This window comes from Meleagris gallopavo, chromosome 4 (assembly GCF_000146605.3).
Source record: "Meleagris gallopavo isolate NT-WF06-2002-E0010 breed Aviagen turkey brand Nicholas breeding stock chromosome 4, Turkey_5.1, whole genome shotgun sequence".
NCBI lineage: Eukaryota > Metazoa > Chordata > Aves > Galliformes > Phasianidae > Meleagris > Meleagris gallopavo.
In genome coordinates this window covers 68446935-68461276 of record NC_015014.2, presented here as the reverse complement: position 1 = coordinate 68461276, position 14342 = coordinate 68446935, and the positions used below count along the sequence as shown (strand labels likewise).

The 14342-nt window shown below is 49.2% G+C and overlaps 2 protein-coding genes across 2 annotated transcripts; both read left to right on the top strand.

Moving 5' to 3' along the window:
• The first annotated feature begins 2631 nt into the window (after nt 1-2631).
• On the top strand, nt 2632-5158 carry LOC100550742 (T-cell surface glycoprotein CD8 alpha chain-like). The gene is made up of 5 exons (XM_019615082.2): nt 2632-2733; nt 3195-3563; nt 4100-4192; nt 4347-4466; nt 4942-5158. Exons 1-5 carry the CDS (start codon nt 2688-2690, stop codon nt 4956-4958), a joined length of 645 nt encoding a protein of 214 aa, XP_019470627.1. The 5' UTR covers nt 2632-2687; the 3' UTR covers nt 4959-5158.
• A 4179-nt stretch (nt 5159-9337) lies between these two features.
• On the top strand, nt 9338-12845 carry LOC104910915 (T-cell surface glycoprotein CD8 alpha chain-like). The gene is made up of 6 exons (XM_010710659.3): nt 9338-9436; nt 10013-10381; nt 10951-11040; nt 11462-11542; nt 11695-11811; nt 12637-12845. Exons 1-6 carry the CDS (start codon nt 9391-9393, stop codon nt 12651-12653), a joined length of 720 nt encoding a protein of 239 aa, XP_010708961.1. The 5' UTR covers nt 9338-9390; the 3' UTR covers nt 12654-12845.
• Nucleotides 12846-14342: the final 1497 nt, after the last annotated feature.

Genomic DNA, 14342 nt, shown 5'->3' with positions numbered 1-14342 from the left:
ACTGCACACCTCCCGCGCCCTGACCTGTGCTCCTGCCCCACACTGCTGGCACACACCCAGACCGCGGGGACACTGCTGACCCTAAGAAGCCGGGCAGCTCCGTGCCGCTGGGGAAAAGGCACCGCCGTGCTGGACAGCTGAGCCTTCCATGAGATGACCAATAAACCAGTCCTTTCAATACTCAGTTCTAATGCCCCAGTCTCATTCTATTTTCCAATATCTTCCCCACCGTAATTTTTTATTTCTTTCTGCAAGTTGTTTGTTTTAAATGACAATTTCCATGAGGGCAGGGAGACTCAACATGCTTTTCCATCTCTGCATGCCCAGACAGCATTTCTTTATTCTCCCCACATCTCGGGCCACTACCTATATAAGTCCTTCTTATCCCTCAGTTTGCTCTTGTGCTCTCAGAAAGGCATCCTTAAAGGGCTGCCAGTTCTGCTACACTCCTTTGTGTGTAAGGACAGCTTCCCAGGGGATCTCAGGCAGCAAATCCTTGAAGATCCTGAAGTTCACTCTCCTGAACTTCAGGATCCCAACTTTGTTTTTTACAGGTCCTTTTTCCTCAAGATCACAAACTCCAGCAGAGCATGGCCGCTGCAGCCCACAGAGCCTCCAATCTTAACCTCTTCAGTGAGCTCCTCTGAGAAACAGAGGAACAGGTCCAGGAACAGTACACATGCGGTCAGTTTGTCCAATACCTGGACCAGAAGGCTATCTTCAGCACAGGAGTCTCCAGGATTGCTTGCAGCACACTGTGTTGCTTTCTCAGTAGAACATCTGGGTGTTTGAAATCCCCCATCAGGATGAGAATGTGAGATTGTGACAATTCCTGCAACCGAAACAAGAAGGTCTACCGGCTCCCCCTGAACACATGGCCTGTAGTAGACCCAGACCACAAGATGTCATTTATTGATTTGGAATAACTCATAGAAAAGTGGAAAGTAAGATACCCCTACTAAGAAAGGCAATAGGTCTTCCTGGTCTTTCCTGCAAAGTCTTCCTGGACATTCCTGTACTCCACTTGTAGAGGTTCATCTAACACACCTCTAATGACGAGATGCTGTACTTAGGCAACCATGCTCCGTGGCAGGATGAGAATCCAGTCCCAAGAAACATTCAGCATAATGCATTTGCCAACAGGTTCTCTTCCAATTCATAGTGAACCACGACAATGAGGCATTTTCCTACTTTGGTCATAATGCTGGTGTAAGGCAGGAGCAGCTCAATGCAGCACCTCACAAAACATGGGACAGCTTCAGCCATCCACGAGGCATGGCCATAGGTTCAGCTCCTGCCCCACCTTCCTCCAGCAGGCAGTGAAGTCAGGCACTCCTCAGAGATCCTGATCCCTCTGCAAATGTAGAATGGATTCTAACTAAATTGAGAATTACAGCAAACACAAACAGCATAACTTAGATGTCATGATAGGAGATGGACAGATGTCTTAAGGCCCACTGTTCACATTTCCTTAGTGGGATTCCAAGACACTTGGAATCCTGTGATATTATTTAATGGATGGATGAACCAAATTTACTCATTATATTGTAACGAAAAAGCTGCTTTAATTTATGCAGACATCACAAGTCTTAGCACCTCAACAAAAGCCTAGGATAACAGATTCTAGAAGGCTTCACAACAGCTTTCCCTGCTCACCAAAATGTGTTGAGGCCTAACGAAATGAGCGCAGGCATAACCAAACAATTTTGGCCCAATTTCTCACCAAACAGCACTTTCATCAGACAGCGGTGCCTGGTTTCTGGCATCCAGGAACAGGGGGCACATTTGCAAAAGAGGAATACAACAACACATCGTAAATAACAGCAGAGCCAGGAAACAACAACAGAAGGCACAACACTAGCCAAAGGAAACTGTCGCTACTGTGTGGGCAAAGCTGCAGCACTTACCAGTGTGTGAGTGGTCACCTGGAGACAGCATCAAAGGCAATGAATGTTGACACATATATTTGTTAGGGTGGAGGTCCTTGTGGTTGTAGAATAAAACCACAAAAAGTCTGCTTTGAAAAATAAAGTAAAAATTTGCATGCCACTGGGACATGGGGCTTTTTTGATGGGTTTCACATCACAGACCTGCTTTGCACAAAGCAGAATTTGCAGAACAATGACAAAGAAGAACAGGGCTGGAGAAGACAGCTACATGTCAGCAATACGTGGACTTGGAAATCAGAACTGCAGATGAATACATGCTGTAAACCATTCCCACTTCCTGTTTGCTTTGTAAGAAAACAGCATGCCTTGACATCCATACTGGACCACTTCTGCATGGGCAAGTGAAGGTGGCAAAATCTTGGTCTAGAAATGTAGCCTGAGGCCGGAGTCCACATCATGGAACTTGTCCCATTTTGTGTAGGTGTAGATGTTTTGTGAGTGCTCCAAATGGCTGAGAGACACTAGTCTATAACGGATGATTTAATTTCAAGAAGGACTATTGTCAGTCTGAAGGTCAACTGAAGTCACAGCTGCAAAATCCAGTAAAAACAATGTCATGACCAAACACAGCCCGAGTTCTGGATCCCTACTGGAATTCATCAGAAATCATTCTTTACTGAACCATGAATCTTCACAGAAGAGGATCCTGATGACATCACATCCTCTCCTATAAATTACGCTGCCTCCAAAGTTCAGTGAGAAACATCACCCGCGCTCCGCTGCACCGCCCCGAGGACAATGGCCGGGTCTCCTGCACTGCTCCTCCTGCTCAGCCTGGGACTCTGTGAGTATGGAAGCGGGCTTACGGGGCACCTGGGCAGGGAGGAAGGAGGACAATGGGCGAAGTGAGAGTGATGGGACTGCAGTGTGATACATAGCAGGAACAGAGACTGTTCAGACAAGTGTGGCTGGAGGGGGTGAGGAAGGGAAGAGAGAGGGCATGAAGCAGTTGTTAGGGGGAGAAATGTCTGGAGAAGCTGGGAAATGGCAGCAGCCCTGAGAAGGCAGCTGAAGGGCTGCTCTGAAGGGCAGCATCCATCTCGAGAGCCTGGCGCTCTCAACGCTGACTCCCCAGGGACACACACCGAAGTGTGCTGGACACCAAGTCCCTCTCTCCACATTCACCCTCACAGCCCGGCTGCCTGCCAGCCACGCACCACACCAGTGGGGAAGAGCTTTGCCCAAAGGCCCCAGGAGCTCTTCCTGAGCAGCACCTGAGGGGACATGGACGACTTCTGCCCACAGGCTGCACCGGTACCCAGGCACAGAGGAACACGATGGAGGCCAGGTTCTTCAACAGGAATATGAAGCACCCCCAGGAGGGACAGCGGCTGGAGCTGGAGTGCCTGCATTACAACAAGGACAGTGGTGTTTCCTGGGTCCGACAGGACAAGGATGGGAAACTTCACTTCATCGTCTACATTTCCATGCTTTCCCAGACCACCTACCCAGGGAATGAGAAAACATCTTCACAATTTGAGGTATCAGGGGGAGACTACATCTGCATGCTTGTGGTGAAGTCCTTCAGGGCACAGGACCAGGGGACCTATTTCTGCGTCAACTACATCAACCAGGTGCTGTACTTCAGCTCTGGACAACCCGCCTTCTTCCCAGGTCAGCAACAGCTTCACCCACCTCGCTTACACCCACCACCCCTGCCCATGTCTTCTCAATCCAGCCCACCGCCCACACTCCCCACATCCCTGCTTCTTTGCCCAGCTGTCTCATCACACAGGCACTGCTCCTCCTCATAGAAGCTACCTGCCCACCAGCTCTGCTCTGACGGAGGAGACTTACAAAGTCCACAGCCACCACCTTCCTCACCTCACACTAATCCTGAGTGTCCTGACAGCCTCCCTATGTTTACAGCACCTCAGAAAGTAACTTGTAGTTGAGGTGGAGGTTGGATGTGGAAAGAAAAGGTTCCCAAGTCTCTCAAAATATTGTTCCTAATAAGAAAGATCTCTGACTGTGCAGCCAAGGAATTAGGAACCCAAAGACTTCTCTTTCCATCCTTGGGCATTGTTAATTACAGCGTATCACTTTTCAAAATGGACCTACAAATTCTCCCTGTGTTGCCTGTGGCCTGGTAGGTGTGGCAGAAGGCAGATTTATTGCGTATTGCTGAATTCATCCATTTCTCCTTCCAGTCACAACAACAGCAGCACCCACCACATCCACTGCCACCCCCCAGAGCAGCCAGGTCACCACAAAGGACAACTCGCAACAGAGCCCACATGCAGGTAACCCAGCTGTGGGGAGGCAGGGGCTCTGCCAGCAGGGCTGCTTTGATCAAAAGTAGCCAAATCACAGTCTGTGCTGAATACAGGCATTTCAAGACACAGGGAGATGTTTGCAGCTGGGCCTTTCCTCTTTCCTCTCTGCCCTTTATTCCAGAAGGAACAAGCAATGAGAACACACCAAGATTCTACTGTAAATCAGTCATGTGGGTTAACTTGGCTTGTGCCTGTCTCCTGCTCCTCACTGCCATAACCATCACCATCACGCACTGCCAAAGTAAGTTGCCAGTGAAAGTAAGTGCCACTGAAGGTCCATGAGCTGCATTAATATCTGCAGCAAGCAGCACTAATGCAGAAGGAAAGTCTGTAACACAACATGTGCATTTGCTGCTCAATTTCTGATTCCACATTGTAATTCACTGAAAATAAACCACAATAGTGACAGAGAAGCAAAATGGGGAGGAGTATCATAAAGGCAGGTCGATCCTGAAGGGCTCTAAGTCAGCTTATAGGCACTGCAGTGGTGCTCTGCTTTTAGTTACAACTGGGTATTTTTCTTCATTGTAGTCAAACCTCTATTTCAAAGGCAAGATTGTGATTTAAGTGTAAATTCAGAAAGCTTCACTAATAATTTTGATTCCTCTTTGGTAAATTGGTCAGATGCTCCCATGCTAAGAGCTGGAAGCATCAGCAGTGCTGAAATAAACACAGCCACGCGTCACACGCGCTCACCACAAGCCGATCACTTGCAGGACCAAGCTCAGCGTAAGCAAGCAGTGCTGCGTCGCTGCTCAGCAGAAGGCACACAGGCGTCCTCCTCAAGCACCGCACGGATCCCAGCAGCAACACACACAGCTGCCCTGATGCAGCGCGGGCATTTGGCTGCTCCTCCTGTGCTGCCCACCAGCACTGCACACCTCCCGCGCCCTGACCTGTGCTCCTGCCCCACACTGCTGGCACACACCCAGACCGCGGGGACACTGCTGACCCTAAGAAGCCGGGCAGCTCCGTGCCGCTGGGGAAAAGGCACCGCTGTGCTGGACAGCTGAGCCTTCCATGAGATGACCAATAAACCAGTCGTATCAATACTCAGTTCTAATGCCTCATTCTGTCAATTCCCAAGTCTTCCCTACAAGTTAGATATAACTTCTACTTCTATCATTGTGGAATTTAGTTGAATTCATTATTGACATAGGTGACAGAGAGATTTATAACGTAACATGCTTTCCCACTAATGTTGACAAAACCAAAATTCCACAATGAAGTCCCACTCCAAGTCGTGTTGGAAGAAATGAGTGTCTGACTTGGGTCCATGACAGAAACTCTCTCCTAGCTTGTGCAACTCCAGTCTCCTCAGCAGGCATAGAGAAAAGTCATCCATGCTGCTGATCTACATTGCCTTCACAGGTGAAGGTTTTGGAGTAAATATTCCCCTGGAGGTTCTTCTACTGTCTGAAGCTTTTCAGAATAAAGTAACTGCCACTGGGACAGTCTTATTTGTTCATATTTGTTACTAGGACTAGAAGGACTGCCAGGGAAGATTCAGGTTAGACATTAGGAAATACTGCTTCACCGAGAGAGTGGAAAGGGACAGGAACAGGCTGCCCAGGGAAGTGGAGGAGCCACTGAAACTGGAGGCATTCAAGAAGGGTTCAGATGTTGTATTGAGGGAGGTGGTTTAGTGAGAATATTGGTGATAGTGGAACGGTTGAATTGGATGATCCTCGAGCTCTCCTCCAACCTTGGTAAATCTTACGATTTTACAGAAAGGAGAAACTGCTTTGTGCTAAGAGATATAAACACAGAACCCAGGAAATGAAGAACCCTGCCCCAGTTAATTTGTTTCTTAGGAGATGAAAGATGGAGACTCAGGAGTACAGTGGCTTCATCTGATCACACACAGATGTCTCCGGTAGAGCTAAACTTGCCTGGGTCCCTCTCTGGCCAGTAGAGTGTTTTCCTGCTAGGAAGGGATGCATGACAGCCCCCTTACTGTCCTCTCTCCACTGACAACATGATTTCATCTTGCCTTAAAGTCAAATATTCACTGACAGATTCTTAAAGGCAGCAGAAAGGAGCGATTCCCCCAAAAGCAGCCCCTACGACTCAGCAACATTGCCCTCGTCCTGCATGGCACTCACAATAGAACACATCAGAAGAGGTCGGGGCGGGATGTATCTGGTGTAGGAGGGACTCACAAATATATCCAACAAATCAGAATCTGAATATGAAGAGGAAAAGGAGTCCTCTGAACAGTGACATGGCACCCAGGTTCTGAACACAACACAGGAAGCGGTGGCCTCATGTGGAAAGAACTCCATTGGTGAGTCGCAGGAACACTTCTGTACTTAGGAGGCAAACATCTCAGTTCCTGTTTGGTATCTGGGATTATTTCATAGTGAAATAACACTGTCAGTAGGGCAGAGGAAGGAAGTAAGATGTCCCTTCTAAGAAAGGCAAATGCTCTTCATGGCTTACCCTGTTCTCCACTTGCAGACGTTCTCCTAACACATCTCTGAACATGAGGTGCTGTGGGTAGGCTATCGTGCTCCACAGCAGGGTGAGAATCCAGTCCCAAGATACACTGCAAAGACAGCGTGGATTCAGCTTAGCTTGAGGAGAATAAACTGACACCAGGAGGAGCTCACACAAACAGCACAGCTCAGATGTCTCAATGGCAGACAAACTATTCACATTTCCTTGATGGGATTTCAAGACATAGATGCTTGCAGTGGTATTTGATAGATCCAACAGATTCTCTGTTGGTTTTGTTAAGCTCTGCTCTAGCTCATGCAGGTGTCACCAGGCTCACAGCCTCGTACCACCACAAGCCTCTCAGAGCTCAGCAGGCTTCACTCCAGCTTCCCTCACTCACCAAAGTGCTGTGAGGCCCAAAGAAATGAGCCCAGTTCCCAGGTCGCTTCGGCTCACTCTCTCACAAAACAGCACTTCCATCACTCAGCAGTGCCCGTTTTCTGGCTCCCAGAACAACAGCAACGCTGGCACAGGAGCCATACAACACAGGACCAATTACAGTCAAGGATGCAGTGCAGGAAGAGTAAAATTTCATCAGAATTCTCTGACAAACCCCACTGAGATCTCACTGAGAACTGCAGGCACTGCCATCCAACCAGATCACTGCGTTAGTTACACAAAAACAAGGCCACATAGCCCACCAGTTTTATCATTCTCTTTGCTTATATTTTTAACATTTTAATAAAAGCGCTGAAAATCAAATTGATTTCTTATTTACATGTTAAGGATATATCACAGAATCACAGAACGGCCAGGGTTGGAAGGGACCTCAAGGATCATGAATCTCCAACCTCCCTGCCACATGCAGGGCCACCAACCACACTTAATACCAGACCAGGCTGCCCAGGCCCATATCCGGTATGGCCTTGAACAGCTCCAGGAACGGGGCATCCACAACCTCTCTGGGCAGCTGTTCCAGCATCTCACTACTCTCTCTGTAAAGAATTTCCCCCGACATTCAACCTAAATCTTCTCTCTCTCAACTTAAAACCATTTCCCCTTGTCCTGCAGTTGTCAATCCTTTCAAAGAGTTGATTCCCCTCCTATCTGTAGGCTCCCTTTAGGTACTGAAAGGCTGCAATGAGGTCACACCGCAGCCTTCTTTTCCGCATGCCGAACAAGCCCAGCTCCCTCAGCCTGTCTTTATAGGGGAGGTTCTCCAGTCGCCTGATCATCTTCGTAGCTCTCCTCTGGACCCTCTCCAACAGCTCCCTGTCTTTCTTGTACAGGGGGCTCCAGACCTGGACGCAGTACTCCAGACGGGGCCTCACAAGAGCAGAGTAAAAGGGGACAATCACCTCCCTGTCTCTGCTGGCCACCCCAATAAATATAGTCTATTTAGAAAGAACTGCTTTCAAAGTAACATGTCCCATTTTATTCAGCTGGTCCATATGTTCAGAGGCAGATGTTGGTGGTATGGCAGTAGAAGCAGAACCTTCCCTCCAGTTTTCCATCACGTTTTGTTGCCACGTGACAGACAGCAGCAGAGGGGCAGTCAGACAAAACAGCTTCCAACACAGAAATGAGCACTGAAGTCATCTGTGCAGAACAAATGGCACCCACTCACACTCAATGATGTTTGCCGGATGTTTCTGGAGACCAAACAGTGGGTGTGAGCACAGTGAGGTTCTAGGAGGTGCATTTTTGCAGTGGCAACAGCAACAGCAGTCACCAGTGCTGGTGCCTAACACTGCTCCTCATGACTCAATGCTGCCCAGGCAAGACAGATTGTTGCATACCCATGGAGTCATTGAAAAACTCCTCATAAGTGAAAAGGAAGAGAAAATAACAAACAAGCAGGATAACCAGGAAATACCCAAGAAGAAGCAAATAACACCAGGATAGGGAAACAGTCACTAATTCATGAGCACAGCTGCAGGAAGTCCAAAACCACTACCAACGTGTGAGTGGTCAATGAGAGGCAGCAGCCCTGGCAGGGCCCTGAATGTAGAAGCACACAAGGGTTATTTGGTAGATCGGAAGTCCTTGTGGCTGGAGAAGAATGTCACAAGACGTAAAAAAATGAAAGTAAAAAAATAATCTGCATGGCACTGGGGCATAAGGCTTTCTTCATGGGTATCACACCAGAGACCGCCTGCCTTGCACACAGCAGCTTCTGCACAGAAATTACAAGGAACAGTTGCAGAGAACAACTAACATACGGAACTCAGCCACATGCTCACAATGTATGGACTCTGAGATGAAAAATGCACATGGATCAAACTCTAAATGGAATAGAAAAAATAAAATAAAATCTCCGACCTAAAATACAACTTGCAGTCCATGTCCATTGAAGGGGACTTGACCTGGTTTCCAGTAGTTCTGGTCATGATGCGAGCAACAAAAAAACTAGGAGACAGCAGTAGGTGGCAACAGAACAGGCTTCCAAAAGGACCACGGAAAGCCTGAATCTCAGCTCAAGACATTGTAGCAAAACCCCAGAGGCACCATTAAAAACATTGCTATAACGATAAATGAGACCCAGTTCTGGATCACAAATGAAGTGCTGCAGAGATCTTTCCTCACTCTGTTTCACCTCAGAGGCTGAACACGGACTCTTCACAGAAGAGGATCCTGATGACATCACATCCTCTCCTATAAATTACGCTGCCTCCAAAGTTCAGTGAGAAACATCAGCCACGCTCCGCTGCACCGCCCCGAGGACGATGGCCGGGTCTCCTGCACTGCTCCTCCTGCTCAGCCTGGGGCTCTGTGAGTATGGAAGCAGGCTTACGGGGCACCCGTGCTGGGAGGAAGGAGGACAATGGGTGAAGGTATTCCCTTTACACCACATCCAAGAAACCAGGCAAAACAAACCAAGGGGAAAGAAATGGCAAATCCAGAAGATGGAATTCAGGGCTGCTCAGTGACTGCAGAGGGAAGCGGGAGTGGTGGGACTGCAGTGCAATACATAACAGGAACAGAGCCTGTTCAGACAGGTTTTGCTGGAGGGGATGGGGAAGGGGAGAGACAGGGCATTTAGCAAGTGTTAGGGGGAAAAATGTCTGGAGAAGCTGGGAAATGGCAGCAGCCCCAAGAAGGCAGCTGAAGGGCTGCTCTGAAGGGCGGCATCCATCTTGAGAGCCCAAAGCTCTCAACGCTGAGTCTCCAGGAACTCCAGCACAGCACCCAAGCGTGCTGAACGCCGAGGCCTCCCTCCACATTCAACCACACAGCCCAGCTGCCTGCCTGCCATGCACTGCACCGGTGGGGAAGAGCCCTGCCCAAATGCCCTGGGAACTCTTCCTGAGCAGCATCAGAGGGGACATGGCTGACTTCTGCCCACAGGCTGCACCAGCGCCCAGGGACAGAGGAACACGATGGAGGCCAGGTTCTTCAACAGGACTATGAAGCATCCCCAGGAGGGACAGCGGCTGGAGCTGGAGTGCCCGCCTTACAACAGTGACAGTAGTGTTTCCTGGGTCCGACAGGGCAAGGATGGGAAACTTCACTTCATCGTCTACATTTCTGTGTTTTCCCAGACCACCTACCCAGGGAATGCGAAAACATCTTCACAATTTGAGGGGTCAAAACAAGGCAAATCCTATCGGCTGGTGGTGAAAAACTTTAAGGCACAGGACCAGGGGATCTATTTCTGCACGAGCACCATCAACCAAGTGCTGCACTTCAGCTCTGGACAACCCGCCTTCTTCCCAGGTCAGCAACAGCTTCACCTACTCGCTTACATCCAGCACCTCTGCCCGTGCCTTCTCAATCCAGCCCATCACCCACACTCCCCATGGCCCTGCTTGTTTGCCGATTCTGCCTTATCACACAGGCACTGCTCCTCCTCATAGAGGCTCCCTGCCCACCAGCCCCGCTTGTGGTACTGGCCCTGCCCAAACACACAGGTGATCGCACAGCCCATCAGCACCTCTGAGAAAAGTCCACAGCCACCACATCCTTCCTCACCTCACTTGGACCTCTAAGTTCCAACTGCCTCCATATCCTTACATCACCTCAGAAAGAAACTCAGAAATCCCCATGCCTCTCAGGACATGTTTTATAACAGAGATAACTAAGATCTCACACATACAGAGGGGGCTGTTAAGAAATTAGGAGCCCAAATCATCCTGTTTCCAGGGCTGGGTAGCATGTGAAAGCATCACTCAATAGGGTCAATGCAGACCCTATAAAAGTACTTCCTATTCCAGCTGCATCCTGGCACAGATTGGAGGAAGCTCTTCTGTTGTACCTCACTATATTCACTTATTTTGTCTTTCCAGTCACAACAGCAGCACCCACCACACACACAGCCACCACCCAGAGCAGCCAGGTCACCATGAAGGACAACTCACAACAGGGCCCAGATGCAGGTAACCCAGCTGTGGGGAGGTAGGGGCTCTGCCAGCAGTGCTGGATTGCTTGGAACAGCATGAATTCAAGGCTGTGCTGACTGCAGGCATTCTGGGATGTCAGAAGAAGAGAGAATTCTGATCATCTTTCCCAGAGAGCTGTCAATGAGGGCATGAAACCACCTAAAGAGCTCAGAATTTCTGAGGATGCTGGAAAGAGATTCTGAGCACACAGCCCTCAGGTTTCATGGCTGGGCAGCTTAGCAATGCAAGCAAACCTCACATCAGCATGTCAGGGCATCACAGGTCAAAATGGGCCTCGGCACGGAGTCCACCCACAGTGCTGGCCACAGGTTCATCTATGGCCTGGCAGGAGTGGGAGAAGGCTCTTTTCTTGTATTTCACTGTACTCATCCATTTTTCCATCCACTCACAACAACAGCAGAACACATCACATCCACTGCCACCACCCAGAGCAGCCAGGTCACCACGAAGGACAACTCACAACAGGGCCCACATGCAGGTAACCCAGCTGTGGGGAGGCAGGGGTTCTGCCAGCAGGGCTGCTTTGATCAAAAGTGGCCAAATTAAAGTCTGTGCTGAATACAGGCATTTCAGGACACAGGTAGATGTCTGCAGCTGGGCTTTTCCTCTATCTTCTCTTTCTTCCTGCAGGAATAAGTAACAAAAACACGCTGAATTCCATCTGTAATATTTTCCTCTGGGTTCGAGTGGCTGGCACCGGCCTCCTGCTCCTCACTGCCATAACCATCACCATCACGCATTGCCAAAGTAAGTCACACCCTGACACCCTGCAAAGGCACTTGCAGCCTCACACCACAGAGCACAGCCCGCTCCTCCAGGGGAATGGGCTCTCTGCTTGTTGCCCTCATGCAGCCATTGCGTACCCAGGACACAGGGAATGCTGAAGGACCTCTCTTAAAATCCTTTTCCAAATTTTCCTCAACTTCAAGATTAGCTTCAGAAATATTTATAACTTTCTTCAGTGGCAGACAAGAAATTATAAACTCAGACATCTTCCTCTACCAAACCGCACTGGCTATGCCATCCAGAATCTGGTGTAAGTACCAAAACACAAAATTTAACTGAATTATTTATTTTTGCCTTTCTACCCTGATTTGGATTAGCAGTCAAGACCTACTAGGTGCATTAATTTCTGCAGTAGGCAGAAGAAGGACACATTTTTACACCACGCCTGGGTTTTCTGCTGAAATTCCTGGTTCAACATTGCTATCAGCTGAATGCACTCTGAATTAGTGATAAAGATGCACAACAGGGAAGGATATGGTTCTGGGAGATGGATATGGAGCTGCTCTAAGGCAGCTTAGAGCCACAGGAGCAGGAACAAGGCCTTCCAGAGACTCTCCCGAGAGGCTAAACTAGGTGAGGTCAAGTCACAACATTTTCCATTTCCATCTCCCATTAGAAAAAAAAGATTGTGGTTTGAGACTAAATCGTGAAACCTTCAGTGAAGATTTGAATTCCACTTTCCTAATGAGATCAGATGCTCTCGTGCTAAGAGCTGGAAGCATCAGCAGTGCTGAAATAAACACAGCCACGCGTCAGACGCGCTCACCACAAGCCGATCACTTGCAGGACCAAGCTCAGCGTAAGCAAGCAGTGCTGCGTCGCTGCTCAGCAGAAGGCACACAGGCGTCCTCCTCAAGCACCGCACGGATCCCAGCAGCAACACACACAGCTGCCCTGATGCAGCGCGGGCATTTGGCTGCTCCTTCTCAGCCTGCGCTTCAATCACTCCCAAAACTCAGCTCTCATACCCCAACCTCTCTCTCACTTCTGAAGTATTCCTCATTAAACGCATCTAATTCTTAACACTCTCAGTGTGTTCTATAGATTCATTCAGTTCTCATGGGCAAAATCCTGTTAACAAGCCTGATTTCATTCTATGACAAGGGGATCCGCTTAGTGCGTGAAGGTAGGGCTGTCAATGTGGTCTACCCGGACTACTGTAAAGCCTTTGACAATGTCCCCCACAACATCATCGTGGAAAAGAGGCTGCCCATGGTACGGATGGACATGTGCTCTGCTGTGTGAAACACTGGCTGGATGGCAGGGCCCAGCGTGTTGTGGTCAATAGAGTTAAATCCAGCTGGCAGACGGTCACGAGATGTGTCCCCACGTGCTCGGTCCAAGGGCCAATCCTATTCAACATCTTTATCAAACATCTTGATGAGGGGATTGAGTGCACACTCAGTAAGTTTGCAGGTGACACTAAATTGAGAAGGAGTGTTGATCTGTCTGAGAGGAGAAAGGCACTACAGAGGGACCTGGATAGACTGGATGAATGAGCCAAGGTAAACCATTTGCCTTGCAATAGGACTATGTTTTGGGTCCTGCATTTTGGTCACAACAGCCCCAAGCAACCATACAGGCTTGGGGAAGAGTGGCTGGAGAGTTGCCTGATGGAAAGGGACCTTGGTGTACTGATGGACACTCGGCTGAATGAGAGCCAGTAGTGTGTCCAGTTCGCCAAGAAAGGGGAACAGAAAGGACATGGAGGTGCTGGAGCAGGTCCAAAGAAGGTCAACAATGCTTGTGAACGGCTTGGAGAATATGCCCTATGAGGAGAGACTGAAGGAACTGGGGCTATATAGTATAGGGAAAAGGAGGCTGAGGGGAGACCTTATTGCTCTCTTCAAATACCTGAAAGGTGATTGCAGCGAGAGTGGGGCTGGTCTCTTCTCACTGGTGACAGGTGACAGGACAAGGGGAAATGTCCTCAAGTTGGCCAGGGGAAGTTTAGGTTGGATATCAGGAAAAGCTTCTCTACAGAAAGGATTGTTAAGCACCGGAATAGGCAGGAACAAGCAATGAGAAGACACTGAATTCCATCTGTGATGTTTTCCTCTGTGTTCGAGTGGCTGGCACCGGCCTCCTGCTCCTCACTGCCGTAACCATCACCATCGTGCACTGCCAAAGTAAGTCGCACCCTGACACCCTGCACAGGTTCCTGCAGCCTCACACCACAGAGCACAGCCCGCTCCTCCAGGGGAATGGGCTCTCTGCCTCTTGCCCTCACACAGCCATTGCACATCCAGGACACAGGGAATGCTGAAGGACCACTCCTAAAAATCTTTTCCATATTTTCCTCCTCACTGGCATTAGATTCAGAAGATTTTATCACATTCTACACCGACAGACCTGAAGGTATAAACAGGCACTTGCAGGCCGATCACTTGCAGGACCAAGCTCAGCGTAAGCAAGCAGTGCTGCGTCGCTGCTCAGCAGAAGGCACACAGGCGTCCTCCTCAAGCACCGCACGGATCCCAGCAGCAACACAC